Raw genomic sequence first — 14,488 nt, forward strand, 5'->3', positions numbered from 1 at the left:
AAAGGCTCAGGTGTAGTGGCTGGTTATTGCCAGCTCACTGTCACACACACTGTGATGGGACATTTCATCAGTTCCACGTATGTTTTCCTGCTGTGACAAGTCAAGATTACTGTTGTGGAAAGGGCCCATATCATTACATTACATAGCGTTTCAAACTGTATATATAGCCATTCGATATTATATCGTTTTCTGCTGGGGTTTTTTTGTATTCTTTAATATAAGGAACAACCTTCATAGGATGTTAGCCCAAGATGACGAGCAACCACTTGAGCCGATAAGGAATGAACAGGCAATTGCTTAGTAATAGATTACTACAGACTTACATCCACCTAATGGAAAGTTTGATAGTAAAATAGATACGGATCATCCTCTAGTCCTTATTTGGCCTCTTCCTCCTCTGACGTGTGATATACTGTGGTCTGAGTGTCAGCATTTTGACAATATAAGTAGCATGAATAGAAAGAGTGTGTAGGGTACTCATCTTTTCTGCTCAACCTGACAGTGCTATCTCACGGTCTCTTTCGAAGACATGAAGAACTTCCGTATTCAAAGTTTTTCACTGATGATGATGATTATGATGGTCAATGCAGCACGGTTGCCCCTCCATGACAACACCACTAAGAAAGGGCTGCCGGCAAACAACATCACTAAGGAAGATCTGCTGGCACAAATCCATGAAGAAACATGTGTTTTGCAGGAGCAAAAGGTGAGAAAAACAAAAGAAACACTTAAATCTGGTTTGGTTGCTTGTTTAAACGTATATTGATGTATTTATCTTGTCATTCAAGATTTCAGAAGAACGTGTGCCATACAAAGAGCATAGCAGTATATGTTTGGTATGTTGAAACCTTTTCAATGATTATTGTACATTGTTTTAAGCATCTGTCATTGTAGATGAAATTTCCACACTCTGTGGGGACTCGTGAACAACTAAAGATGAAGATTTCTCTAAACTAATTTAGTCCCAACTCCAGCTTGTTGGATAATGTTACTAACTGTGCCTTTCTCTACACAGAAGGAGTTCTTCTGTTTGGCTGAGAAATCTCTGCACGGCATACAAAACATCACAAAACTCACCCGTCATCTTCATCAGTACAACAAAAAGGTAAAGAATAACTTTCATGTGACTGAACTAGTTTTCTTTTTGGTCCTAAACCAAATCAAAAATCATTAACAACATTTCAAAGGGCTTCCAGTGGCTCAAAGCGATTTAGTATATATATATATATATATGAATATTAAGCTCTTCAATGTTCAAACTTCATCATTTTAGTTCCAGTGAACTTGTGCAATTGAAATGAAAACTATCATAACCCTTCTGTTTCAGACGGAGACTGTCATATGTCACCTGGAAAAGAATCAACGAACTTCTTTGAAAATATTATTGAATGACATCGAGAAATGCTCCAGAATTAACAAAAGCAAATAATGTCAGTTCCCATGTTTTTAAGTTATTTTTATCTTTCTATCTATGGAATGTAATTTAATTTATTTTCTTACAATATTGTATTTATTTATAAATAAATTATAATATAACAGCAATTTGTTGTTGAGGTTTCTTATTTTTCCCCACATCATGCCTGCTTATATTGTTGATCTATCCTTTAGTAAAACTTCTATTTATTTTTATAATTACTTACTGGGTTTACAGACTCTACAACAGGAGGAATTATATAGGCCATTATAACCTTTGTTCAAATTTCCATTTACCTAACATTATTACAACAATTGATTACTTTCAGCGGCTGCCATCAGCAATCCATTTCAGATTGTCTGCATGTAAAACAAATAAGAGGAAGTTTGGGTTTATTCCAGAAGCCATCAGACTGGTGAACAGTAACAGTGCAAGAGATGGTCAGTTTATTTCGATGAATGCACCTGCACTTTACCCATCCAGTTGGCATCATACAATGTGACACACTTGTATTGTTGGTGTGTGGATGAATTGTCTGTGCACTTGTTTGCCTTGAATTGCCCCCTTGTGGGACGAATAATGTATTTTGAATTGACCTGATTGAACAGGGCTCCCATACATATTCTTAAAAATCAAATTCCAGAACGATCCATAGAACCAATGTCCTCAAATTCAAGGACTCAACACAGCCTAGTTTAAGAGATGGGTCAAGGTAAATTATTGTTAACGTTTCTTAATCAGAACTATCAGGTGTTAGAGAAGCACAGACAACAAAGAAAGAAAGAGGAAGGCTTGAATGTATGAACATGCCTCAGCCACACTTTGCTACATTGATGGTGGCAGACTATTGCCATAATTTTAATTAAAATAATGTTAATAATATAATAATCCATCATTATGTTTGCTCTCCTGCCATCTGCAACACTGCACAGAAACACAGCGTATTGTGTTATATAGACAAGGACTTATTTACAAGTCCAAGAGCTGAGAGATGGCAACAATTCTGAAGAGTTCAAGACCCTGAAAAAATCGTGAACACCACTGATTCAACACAAAGAGATCAACGAGAATGTGAGATCAAACATGTAAAATAATTTAATAAATAAAATATCCATGGGTTTGTTGTGTGAAAAAATGTGACATACGTTATGGTACAAAATAAAAGTCAGTTTGCCTCCACTACAGAACATATTAAATTAAATCATCTCCACAAAAACCTCATACTAGGGTATTATACATAGGCATACAGTATCTATGGTGAATCTCAATAAAACACAGAGTGTTGTGACATAAAATGTGACCTGCCTAGATTAGGAAATAGCACTAGCATAAGAGCTAGCTGGCATGCATACCCTTAAGATTCTCACCTAAGGGTAAAAGTATAAACATCACCCTTAAGTTACATACTTGATTCTCTGCTTGTTATCCCCCACATTAGTGTTTACTTTTGTCTCCGTGTTAATGATTTCATTTATTCAGTGGGAAGTATCACTAAGGCTACAGCTTGTGCTCAGAGAAGAACATTTGCTTTATTTTAAGTCATGGGCCACTTATTATGAATCAGTTTAGCACGAAACAGGATATCAGTAAGACAGAAGTTAAGACTCAAATCTGTGTGTTGTTCATCACATTACACTTGTGTGTTAATTACACTCAGCAGATTTCAGAAGCTATGACCGCAGTAGCTATGTGCACCATTCTATTTCCAGCATCCTGTCAAATCTGTAGCTGCCTTCAGCTTGTTGGTCATTTTCAAAACCTTTGAAAACTCTTTATGTTGCGAGTGATAATATTTTCATGGAGGCTTTCCTCCTTAAATATAGTGGTGCCTAGATGGACAAGCTTACTTTAAATGGAGGCTGACGCCACTAAAATCTGTTCCACAGCAACACTTAAATGTTGTGTATCCTCAAAGACACTTAGACTCAAATACAAATAAAAGGACCTCTTGGCCAAGGGTCTTAAACCCTTTTGTGAGTGGGCCCTGAACAAGATCGCCTTCAAATTTAGAACCTCCTCAGCTATGCAGTGCATTCCGATAATATTTTAAATAATGTTCAACAGTAACGTCTTCACACTTGACTAATAATGACCTATTTTCATAAGGTGACATGAAAGATGCGATAATACGTCGCCCTCCTCGTCGCCGTCTACTGCAGAAGGGATTCGATCACAGCGTCTGGTTTAGTAGATCTTTTCCTGTGAGGAGATGAGCGCAAGATAAAAGTAAACAGCTTCAGAGAGTTGTCAGCCTTCACATTTCTCAGAATGACAGAATATCATGATAAGGGCGAAAACCACCCTGCTTACGCCCGTTATCGACATGTTATACATAGACAAATTGAACAGTCAGCGCAAACACCCCCAAACAATAACGCCGCCGTTTACACATACAGTCAGACTATTTCATGCAGTCAAACTTAAATGTAAAAATGTGCCGAAATGGGGAGGGGCTAGAACTTACACACAATGAGGCAAGACTGAACTGTGAATTAACACAGCATCAAGTCAGAAATGCCCCATTTACACTCAGTTACTTAAAGTGTAATCTTACGGCAAAACCACATTAGAGATCTGATATGAAAAAGGTGATTGCATCAGTCTCTCCAAGACACATACACAATCATTACTGCTCCAACTGTGACCATGCTTGTGGCAGCCTGTAGCTTAATTCAGCTGTCTCGCTCCATGCCACATGTCAAACAACAGAACGTGAGCAGCTCGCAATTCAAATGTGTACAGTCACTGTACACTGTACTCTGATGTAGATTACCTTCGTCCAGTCTTGGGCCGACCACTCTTGCTACTTTTAGAGGTTCTGGGCCTCTCCAGTTTCATCATTGACAGCCGCATGCTCTCCTCTGTGTAGGCCAGATACACATGGGACAAATCCACCTCAAATGGCTACAGAAGACATGGACAGAAGAAGAGAGAGGTCAACAACACTTTGTAGAGGAAGAAAAAGAGAATTAAAACAACGTCAACCATCACAAAAAATACTGTCTTCTAGTACTCACATCTTTTTCTTTTTTGTCTGGAGCAGGAGTCTGTTTCCTCATATTGTTTCCAGTGTATGCCACACATTTCTGAAAGACATTAATTACAATTACTTAACTTAGGGCCTGCATCTTTAGATTGACTTTGATTAAAGCAAAGAAAAAAAAGTGTGTGCATGAGTTATGCACAGTGGGCTCACCAGCTGCCACTCTCCAATGTCTTCGTTCCAGTTCACGTAATTCTCTATCATCTCCTACACAGGAACACATGAGAAAATATTTTTAAAAAAACAAGACACTATCACTGAGGCAAAGTAAGAGCTTCTGCAATATGGACACCTGTGCCACCTACAGGCAATGAGTGTTACACGTTTGTGCATGAGTGTTTTAGAGTTGAATCCTGTTCATTCAGACTATTTTGTCATGTGAAACATATTCTCTGTGTGTCATCTTTCCTGTCCTTCTAGAGAAACAGTCACTATCGTTTTATGTACTATGACACAGAAATACACACATGCAAAAATATTGGTGCGTGCACCACATTCGGTACTCATGGTTATTCAAGGTCAAATAAAATAAGTCGATCTCTGCTAGTCTAAATTGCTCCCGTGTCTTTCTTTCTGTTACCTTCATGAGGCAATGACCCAATGTCACACACACACCCACACGCGCACACTTTCACACACCTGGTATTCCTGGGGAATAAAGTTGTCTATAGTGAGCATCTGGAGCCGGAGCTCTCGGCTCAGCTGGCGGATGTTCTCCAGGAGGCCTTCGATCTCTCTGTGATGCTCTTGTTGTAGATCCGCCATCTAACAGAAAACCATCTTTTTTTATTACATCTTTAATGGGATATCAGTTTGCCCACAGTCTTGCTGCAAATGACTCACATAGCATAAGATTGTCCCCAGATATCAAACCACCCTACCAGCTGCCCTGACAGGGGCTTTTCAAATGATCACTCTAGGTGTTGCTTATTCATGTTATACTTACTTCAGATTTGGCAGCCATCAGCATGGTCCATACTTTCTTCAGTTTCTTGGTCTTTCCTTGAGCCTCCTCCTGCAGGCTAGTGTATTTCTCTTCTATGTCCAGACGTTCTTGCTGTTTTAAGAGGGAGAGATATTATGATTATTCAGAAGGAAGCTCCTGCAAGTGAGCTTTGGTCTGTGGTCAAATCTTTCATTCAAGGGATACAATTCTACATTCACATGATGAAAGTGAAAGGTTTCACATAAATTTTCCGACCACAATGATGCAGTCATTTTGGCGTTATTCAATATAATATTGTGGTTTCTGATGCCATATCCTGTTTCAATTGTACCATATGGCATTGCTGTAGACAGATGACGTCACGTGTGGGTGAAGATGGTACTTTTTTAACTATGACAGTGTATCTGTTGTGCCCACACAAAACACCCTACTTAAGTTGCCAGGAGTTTTCAATATGTTGCACTAAACTAACAGATTCCTGTCATGTCAAGCCGATGACAGCAAGAATGGTTAATGTAAATACTGAAACGATGACTTTGATAAGATACCTGGGTAAACATATTTCCGAGACTGAAATGATACCACTTCAGGAAAAGTAATAGAATAAAAGATGACAAAACGTGGAATAGAGAGACCCTGTTCTCATTAATTGTAATTTTTAAATCTAGTTTGACTAGATTGATGAAGAATCTGATATGTCCCTTAACTTATCTGATTTCTTTAACAGATCATTTTATATTTGCGACCAGATATCACCTATCAAACAATTTAATAAGACTCAAAACACCTGCTTGACGGAGGTCTGAGTTCTAGGGAAGTTTTTCAGGAAATATAAATAATTATTGACTAAAAAGTGCATGCCATGATCACTTTTACCAGTACAGATTGAGTATAAATTGATCATTTATGTACAAAGTACAATAAATCTATCTAAACTTAGATAGGCATGATGTAATTATGTTTTTTATCACATCTGCTAACCTGTCCTCATCGGCATGTCTGTCAGTGTGATGTCCAAGTTGGACGTGTTGGCGCCCTTGGTCTGAGTAGGTATCAAACATCTTAGGTCGTACAGAAGGGCTTTGTGGTGTCCATGGGTTTATCCCGACTGTCGGCTTTTTAACAGGAATAATGCCATTTTTCATTTGCATCTGCCTTGTTGACGAGCAGTGGACGGTCGGCAAGAGCACTTGTAGTACTGGAGTACTATACAACAATACCAACTGTCATGTCTACTTACTTCTTTCTCCTCCAGCTCCTTCCTCAGCTGCTCCGCTCTCCTGCGACGTTCTTCAAGTTCATTGTTGGACTCCTGCAAGAGCTTCTCCTGCTCCTCAGCCTTGGCCAAGAGGTCCTCCCCACCCACAATCACCTTCTTCTCTAAAGCCGACAGTTTCTCCAGCAGCAGGTGATGCTCCTGTCTGAGGGGTTAGAGGTAAATGAGGTATGAAAGGTATCACTGAGAATTGAAGCGGGTAGGGTACATTTCCTGAGAGATCTACTAACTCTTAAAGAAGATATTAAGTTTATTTGATTTGAATTACTGGATAGACCGCATTTAAGGTGTTCATCCAAATACTTAATATTTTTCCTTTCATGGACTCACTGGGCTTTAAGCAGGTCCTTTTCCCTCTTCTCCAGCTCCGCTCTTGCCTTGTTCCTCTCCTCCTCCTCCATGTCTAGCTTGGCCTCCAGAACTTTTCTTTCCTCTTCAATCTTTGCCTGCATCTCCACCATCTTGTCTGCCGAGACCTTCTTCCTGCCTTTAGAGAGACACACAGGGAACCACATCCCAAGCACTTGTCAGTGTTTAACTTAATTTCATTAAATGTGTATTTATTTGTTTTAAGCAGTGTTTTTTAATCAATATTAGTATTGCAGTGCAGTTTAGTTCTTTGAGTTAAGCACAACAGAAGAATGAGTTTCTGCAAGGAACCTCAGTCCCGACACTGAGTGCCAGTGAGATCCAGCTACACAAAGTCCTGACTTTAGTTTCTTGCTAGATTAAGCAGAATTAAATAATGAAGGAAAATAACATTGTGGTTATGAAGATGTGAAACACGAGAACTATGGCAGTGACAGTCGAACATGGACAGACAGAGAAATGTTAACAGCAATTCAGAGTAGTCGGAATTAGTCAAAAAGCTACTAAAACAGATCCGGATAGTTTATGAGAGTAGAGGCAGCATTGGTATCGCACAGAAGGACCATGTAGGTTCACACACCAACCTCTTTCTTCTTGAATTAAGAGGTGTGCACCAGGAGGAGGGAGAGAGAGAGAAAGAGAGAGAGTGCAACACAATTAAACGCCATAGGAGAAGTGACCGTGAATAGACATGAGACAGAAAATGAAAGTAAATTCACTCTACATGAAATATCATGGAGGCGAACTGCTTCTTTGAGATACTAGGGTTGCAGACCACACAATAAAGTCTGGAAGAGACCTAAGCTCAAACTGATATGAAATTATTGTGCAGAAATAGCCTATGATGCCAAAACTGTGGTCATTCAGTTCATGCGTGAAATTTAAGGTAGGAGCAAATGTAGTATTCGTTAAACAATGTGCTGGTCCAATTTCAACTGAGGGATCTGTCCTGAAACATCCGTGCAACCAATGCACACCAGGAACATTTGCAATATCTTTTTTTAAATGCTAACAATATATATTTGGGACAATATGGCCTCAGCAGTGGGAGGATCTGGAGGCAAAGGGTCACAGAGGGAAAGTATACAAACCCTTTCAGACATGTGGTGTTATCCATAAATAATCAAAATTATTATATATATTATTATTATTATATATTACAATTATAATAATTTGCCTTGTTAGGATTTAGGATAACTCAAGTGTCACTTATATAACTGACACAATACAGAAACCACATACTGCACAACCTTTCAAGGGGAAAAAATCATGCAATTATGCTGAATATATCATCACCTCCGCTTTGTAAAATGTTTTTTCTGTTCAGTATGATTCGTCATACTCTGCTAATAAAGAAGAATTTAAAACCACAACCTTCACTGAGGAGTAAAACTCAGTCTTTAAACTTGATAAAAACATTTTTGGCCATATCGCCCAGCCCAACATATAAAATATATATTCTCTTTAAATCAGCTTTTGGATCAGGATTTGAATCTTAACACATAGTGACAGCTAGTAAGGAATGAACTATTATGGTGGACATGTAACAAACATATATATTCAAAAATAAAATTGTTAAGGTTACTGACCATGACTTACAACATTTCTCCTACTGCCAACCTCATCAAGCCATAAAATGCCCCCCAAATAATTTACATAAAAAAAGAGAATCTCAGCTAGCACCAAAAATGAACTACTTCTTCCAAGAAGTGAAAATTCGGCTGATCAAAAATATTTGCGCAGTATTATAGTATATATCAGCTGTCTCACCCTTCATGAGACAGTTTTGCAATATAACATGCCATCTATTATTAACAAGGGTAAGACATTTATTGAACCAATCACTAATGGAAATACTACAAATACCCCATGTTGCAGACAAAATACATCAGGGCATCAGGAAATCCCCCTAAAAAACCCCCCAGATAAATACACCACAGGAAAACACTGCAATGAACAAACACATCAGTCAAGTCAATCTCAATTTTCAACTTTCATTCATGTCAACTATTTACTGAATAAACAACTATTTCCTGATTATGGTGGCTTTTTTGCAGACTTATGTCCAGAGATTGAACTAATCACAAGACTCAACGTTGTATTTTCCTGTACAGAGAAGCTCAGTGTAACGCCACAAATACTGCCTTCTATTGTTATTTAAAACCAATAATTGTATGATTTCCATGTGTGAAAGGGGCCTAAGATTTTTCGACAAGTGGGTTTGGCAGAGCAGAGTGCTGCTCCAACTCACTATTCTGAAGTTAGACCTCAGTGGGCGGTGTTCACTGTCTGGAAAAGAGGGAAAGGAGGCTCCTTACTCACCAAAGCCTGCAGTGAGAAACAGGTTGAGGTAGAAATGGAAAACTCTAGAAGCTGTTGGTTTACAGAGCGTAAAGCAAAATGTAGGTGACGTATGTGGTTCTAATAAATCAGGCAGCTCTGGGTGCACACATGCAAATTGCAGATTCAGCATTGTACCATACTCACGGGAGCTGATGGATTTGGTCATTATTAATGCAGAGTAACCCAATACTACAGTAGTGGAGAGAGTAATGATGACGAATAAGGACAGGGCCAGTATAAACCATCCTGGAACATTACTTTCACCACTGCAACACAATGTCCTTTGTTTTCAACACTTTCCAAAAGTGTCAAAGGTGAAAATAAAAGGGGAACTCCTAACTGACGAAAGTGTTTGTGGAAGCCTGTTAACCTTCTGAGTAGAGGTTAACAACCGACCTGAAAGCAACTTCAGCTTGATGACTATCTGAGAAATTCAGTGCTGACTCATATTACTATTAACATACTGATAAGAAATGAAACTAGATAACCATTTACCAAAAAACGCAGATCAAACCACTGCATGCAAAAAAAACACAACACATGTTTATGAAGATTGCCTCAATAGATTTTGTTTGCCAGTCTGCACATTTGAATCTGTGTGCATTAATCACATATCATTACCTCTTCTCCTCCTGCGGCCACCTCCTGCCTCCTCTCCTCCATCATCACCTTCATCCATTTCTTCTGATCCGCTGCCCTCTGAACCAGAGATCTCTTCACCTAGGATCACACAAAAAAACATCCGTATGTATCCCTTTTTGCAGTCTAAAATTATATTTCTAATTTTTTTTTAAATGTTTTGTTAATTGTTTTGTGAAACATAAAGAAAAAGGTATTTGGGGGAAAATATCAGAGATTCTCCACTCTCCGCTCTGCCGACTTGAGGCGCATGTCAGTGTCTGTGTTTGATGCGCAGCAGGTGGCAGGCTATCGCAATGCCAGTTGAAAAACTAGAGAAAATAAACAAATGAGCACTGTAGCTACAAGCCATAGGTGAGAACCACATAAGTATCTCACCACAACCAAAGTGACATTTGCATGAACGTTTAAATGCCGTCTAATGCACATAACCAGATGACCATCAATGTAAAATATATGCTGTAGCAAAATTTTAATTCAACTTTGACTAAATGTAATTTTTTTTTACCTTCCTCCAGTTTCTTCTTCAGGTCCTCAATCTCCTTCTGGTACTTGCGTAGCAGTGCATCCTTAGGATCCTCGTTGATCCTGGCTTTGTTCTTGATGTTTTTAGCCCTATTGGCGTATCGCAGGGTACTGATGGTCTCATCGTAGTTATAGTCTGCAGGGCCTATATTTGCACACTGGTGAGGAGAGGTATGTGATTTACAATTTGAGCCAAAAACTGTTACGTCAGTGTTAAGTATTTTACCAAAGACTGTCAATGTACCATCATGGTTTTAGAGTTTCCTCCTAATGAATCCTGCAGTAGACGGGTTAGTTTGGAGTTCCTGTACGGAACGTGTGTGCTCTTGCCATCCACCAGGGCAGAGATGACATTACCCAGTGTGGAGAGAGATAGATTGATCTTTGTCGCCTCTTTTAAACGCTGCCCCGTGGCTCCAGTCTTGCCCTGTCTTTCTGAGCCCTGTGGGTGAGAAGGTGCTAGATTAATTTACGGTGGGGGCTAGATGGATTTTGGCAATAAAGCATATTCAAGTAACATCTGTCTGATCCCATTTTCTGGGAGGCCGTTGCATTTTGCTTAGAAATTTCAGGCTGCAGATACGTACGGCCAGATCAACCAGATGAAGTTTCCCCATGCGCAAATGCTGGTTTGCATCCGCACCCTTCTCACTGCACTCGATGGTGATGGTGAAGATAGCATGAGAACGGGAGCTGTGTTCATTCATGTTTGTGGAACCAACAGACCCTGAACATAGTGAAATAACATGACATAAAATTTCATAAGAAAACGTGACTCATGTGAAATTAATATTCAAAACGTTCAATTGTACTCCAACACTTTAAAATGTGAGCCAAAATCTAAATCTTTTGAAATCATTATCTTTGCACTAATCTACTTCCTTCATAAAGCAGTCATATGTTCTACTCACGATTTTTGTGTCCCAGTGTCATAAACCTGTCCATGTCGTCAGCATTGTTCACAGCATAACCAGACAGATCTTTGATATACACGCCAACATCTGGTCTTTCTTTCACCTTTGATGAAAGAAATAGAACTTTTATCATGGAAAACTGTGAGCAGAATCTATTGCAAATCTACTCAGCCATCTTCTGTAATGTTTTCATGCTTTGAAAAATAATAATAACTCTATAATCTGGCCTCAAATTTAAATATATTTTTACCTCTAGCCTCTGCAACTGATCTTTGCCCAACAAGTCCCTCACTTCCTCGTTGTAAATCTCCAGGTATGAAACCCGAACCAAAAACCTGTGAACGTTAAATGAGTATGAAAAGTCAGGTGAACATAAAATAGAAAATGGCAAGAGAGGGTTCGTTAATACATTTTTTACTTGTTACAATTGTGGTCTTTGACAAGAGCTCTGTTAACATGAGGCATTTTTTCTGGTAATATTGATTGACTTCAATCAGAAAAAAATGACAGCACATAAGAAATCTAATTAGAGTAATAATAACCTCTATCCAAAAGCAATTCAATTGCTTTTCAAAGGGGTGACCTGAATTTTCATCAGCTTCATAGATGAAATGTTTTCATCATGTCTTCATGAATGCTTTTCCAAATATTTTGTATCTTTAGAAAACACAGGAGCTCCCCCACTTGGGTAAAATCGAAGGCAACAACCCGCTCTGAAATTTTTTGTGTGGACAAAAATTGTTTTTGTTTGCTGACTGATTTCTTTCTTACCTAGTATCACCCTCTGCCTTGGCAATGTGACCAAAAATATGAGCAAAGGAGTTTGGTATAATCCCTCTTAGCTCTGGCACTGCTCTCACACCCTCCATGGTGAAAGTCTTTCCCGTGCCAGTTTGCCCATATGCAAAAATGGTGCCTGAAATGAACAGCAGGGTGTAAAATCACACCATCTGTGCCAGTGTGGACTATGAACATTAATGATAAAGTAAACAATAGTAATAGAGTTAACATTAAAAGCACATAGTCTAGAATGATCGACAATCTAACAAAGATTTGATGCAAATGAGGCTAAGTATCAGTGTCCAACAGCTAATGTAGGCCTTTCACTGAGGTTTCTGATTTTTACGCCTATGGTTTACTGATATGATTGGTAATGCAACTTTAAATGTACCATTGTAACCCTCTAATACGGAGTCGATGATGGGACGGGCTGTGAGATTGTAGACATCCAGCTGTTTGCTGTCTGGTCCGAACACGGTGTCGAAGGTGAAGGTCTTGGGCGGCTCATGGGGAGTCTCCAGCTTGTTAACCATTATCGTCCCACGGATCTCATCCACGACGACGGCCGGTCTGTGGCCCATCATCTTCTCTTTCTGGTTGAGGGGACGGCATCTCACCACCACCTTGACATTATCACTGACCTCCTGCTTGTCAGGTTTCTCAAGCTTGTTGCTCTGTAAAACAAAACAAAAAACAACCAAAAAAGGAACCTTAAAACGAGATAATTATGTCATGGGGTGTAAACATTCCAGTTAACCAACATGGACATAGGGCAAAACTGCAAAAGACAACGAGCTGTTGTAACGTTAGTTGATGACCGTTAGCAGCCTTGCCCTGTCGCTGGGTTGCTAGGCAGGCAAACGCTTACGTTACTACCCTTGACGATAACGTCAACTAGCACCGCAGCTAATTTGGAGGAAACAAATCTGTAAATGCTCCACAAGGCTAACACGTCCAATTAAATGGTTCGTTTGTTGTTTGCTGTGAGCAGCGGTTCATTTCCTTATATCCTGGACGGACGGCAGCTGCGAAGCTAACGATGCTAACCGGTTAGCATCACATCAGTGAGGGTGGAGGAAGGGAGGAACCCCTTTTCCAAACAAAACAAAAATGCCAACGGGCCCGGCGACTTACCGGCATGGTGACAATGCGGAGATGAGATTGTTATAAGTGTGTAATGACAATGGGATGTTCGAACGGCTTTGTTCATGTGACGCTAGCTTATCCGAAGAATGTGAATTCCAGCGAAGTGTACATATCATCCAACCATCAGATCCGATAGCTTGTGGCCACAGGCCTGTGCGACGACGCAGGGTTTGCGGTTATCAAGGTAACTTCAGGTTTAACTCTGGGTTTTCTGCCCTGCGAAGCTGAGGCCTGTGCTACGAAGCAGGGTTTGCGGTTATCGGGGTGGTTTTCGGGTTTAACCCTGGCTGTTCCGTCCGGCGGAGCTGGTTCTCTTCGTACTGGGGTAAATCACCATGGTAACTTGTGGTGAACGGCTAACCTGCTCCGGAGCAGGTTTTGTTCGAGATCGTAGCCAGTCACCAGGGACCAATCAGATCACTGGAAAATCAGCGTCGTCATTCTACAGGATCCTGACTGGGACAAAGTAGTTTAGAGTAAGGAGACAAATAATAAAGCGCTAACTTGTGGCTTCTACAGCTGCATATACCATTGTTTCATAACCTCAGCTAATCAATAGTCAAAAAGTTGATTCAGAATATGAATATGATTTAAACTTCCCTGGGCTGTTGAGCTCATGCTGTTCCAGGGTTAGGGTTACATATTAACTTCTCTTCTCTGCTTCAGCAGGGCCGTATCATGGTCCCTTGAGGCCCCGGGGCAACATTTTGTTGGCCCGCTGCTGCAATGTTGCCACAATTCAGTTCAGCAAAGCATAATTTCACTTCTTTCATAGTGACTGAAAAGCGTCCATGTTGAAGCCTCCAAAGCGCACGTGAGTCCCCTGTAAGCACTGCAGGACCCTGGGACCCTAGTGGTCAGCTCATGCTTTAACCATGGAGGGGCCCAGAGTCCCTCATACTGTAGGTGCTGAGGGGCCTTAGTGGTAAGATCACACTCGATTTGTCTATTAACATAAAATTAGCACCAGTATCTCTTACATCAATAGTTTCATAGCTTCCCCTAGTTTTCTTTGATAGTGAACTGTTATTATGTTAACTTGTGCCATTATGTGTATTTTTTTTATTTTGCATAAAGTTTCAATTGCATGACT

At 39.9% G+C, this 14,488-nt stretch overlaps 1 protein-coding gene across 3 annotated transcripts; it reads right to left on the minus strand.

Moving 5' to 3' along the window:
• Positions 1-1,837: 1,837 nt before the first annotated feature.
• On the minus strand, positions 1,838-13,784 carry kif3a (kinesin family member 3A). Of its 3 annotated transcripts, none has more exons than XM_035649823.2 (18): positions 13,384-13,784; positions 12,641-12,923; positions 12,241-12,385; positions 11,720-11,804; positions 11,467-11,572; positions 11,143-11,282; positions 10,800-10,997; positions 10,539-10,713; positions 10,013-10,111; positions 7,633-7,638; positions 7,010-7,166; positions 6,644-6,824; positions 5,404-5,514; positions 5,097-5,222; positions 4,611-4,664; positions 4,432-4,500; positions 4,188-4,318; positions 1,838-3,613 (listed from the first exon to the last, which is right to left on the minus strand). In XM_035649823.2, exons 1-18 carry the CDS (start codon positions 13,387-13,389, stop codon positions 3,565-3,567), a joined length of 2,121 nt encoding a protein of 706 aa, XP_035505716.2. In that variant the 5' UTR covers positions 13,390-13,784; the 3' UTR covers positions 1,838-3,564. The 3 variants fall into 3 exon arrangements, with proteins under 3 accessions (XP_035505716.2, XP_035505715.2, XP_035505717.2); XM_035649822.2 differs by having other exon boundaries at positions 7,633-7,641; XM_035649824.2 differs by lacking the exon at positions 7,633-7,638.
• Between the last annotated feature and the right edge of the window lie 704 nt (positions 13,785-14,488).

Source organism: Scophthalmus maximus, chromosome 9 (assembly GCF_022379125.1).
Source record: "Scophthalmus maximus strain ysfricsl-2021 chromosome 9, ASM2237912v1, whole genome shotgun sequence".
Taxonomy (NCBI): Eukaryota; Metazoa; Chordata; class Actinopteri; order Pleuronectiformes; family Scophthalmidae; genus Scophthalmus; species Scophthalmus maximus.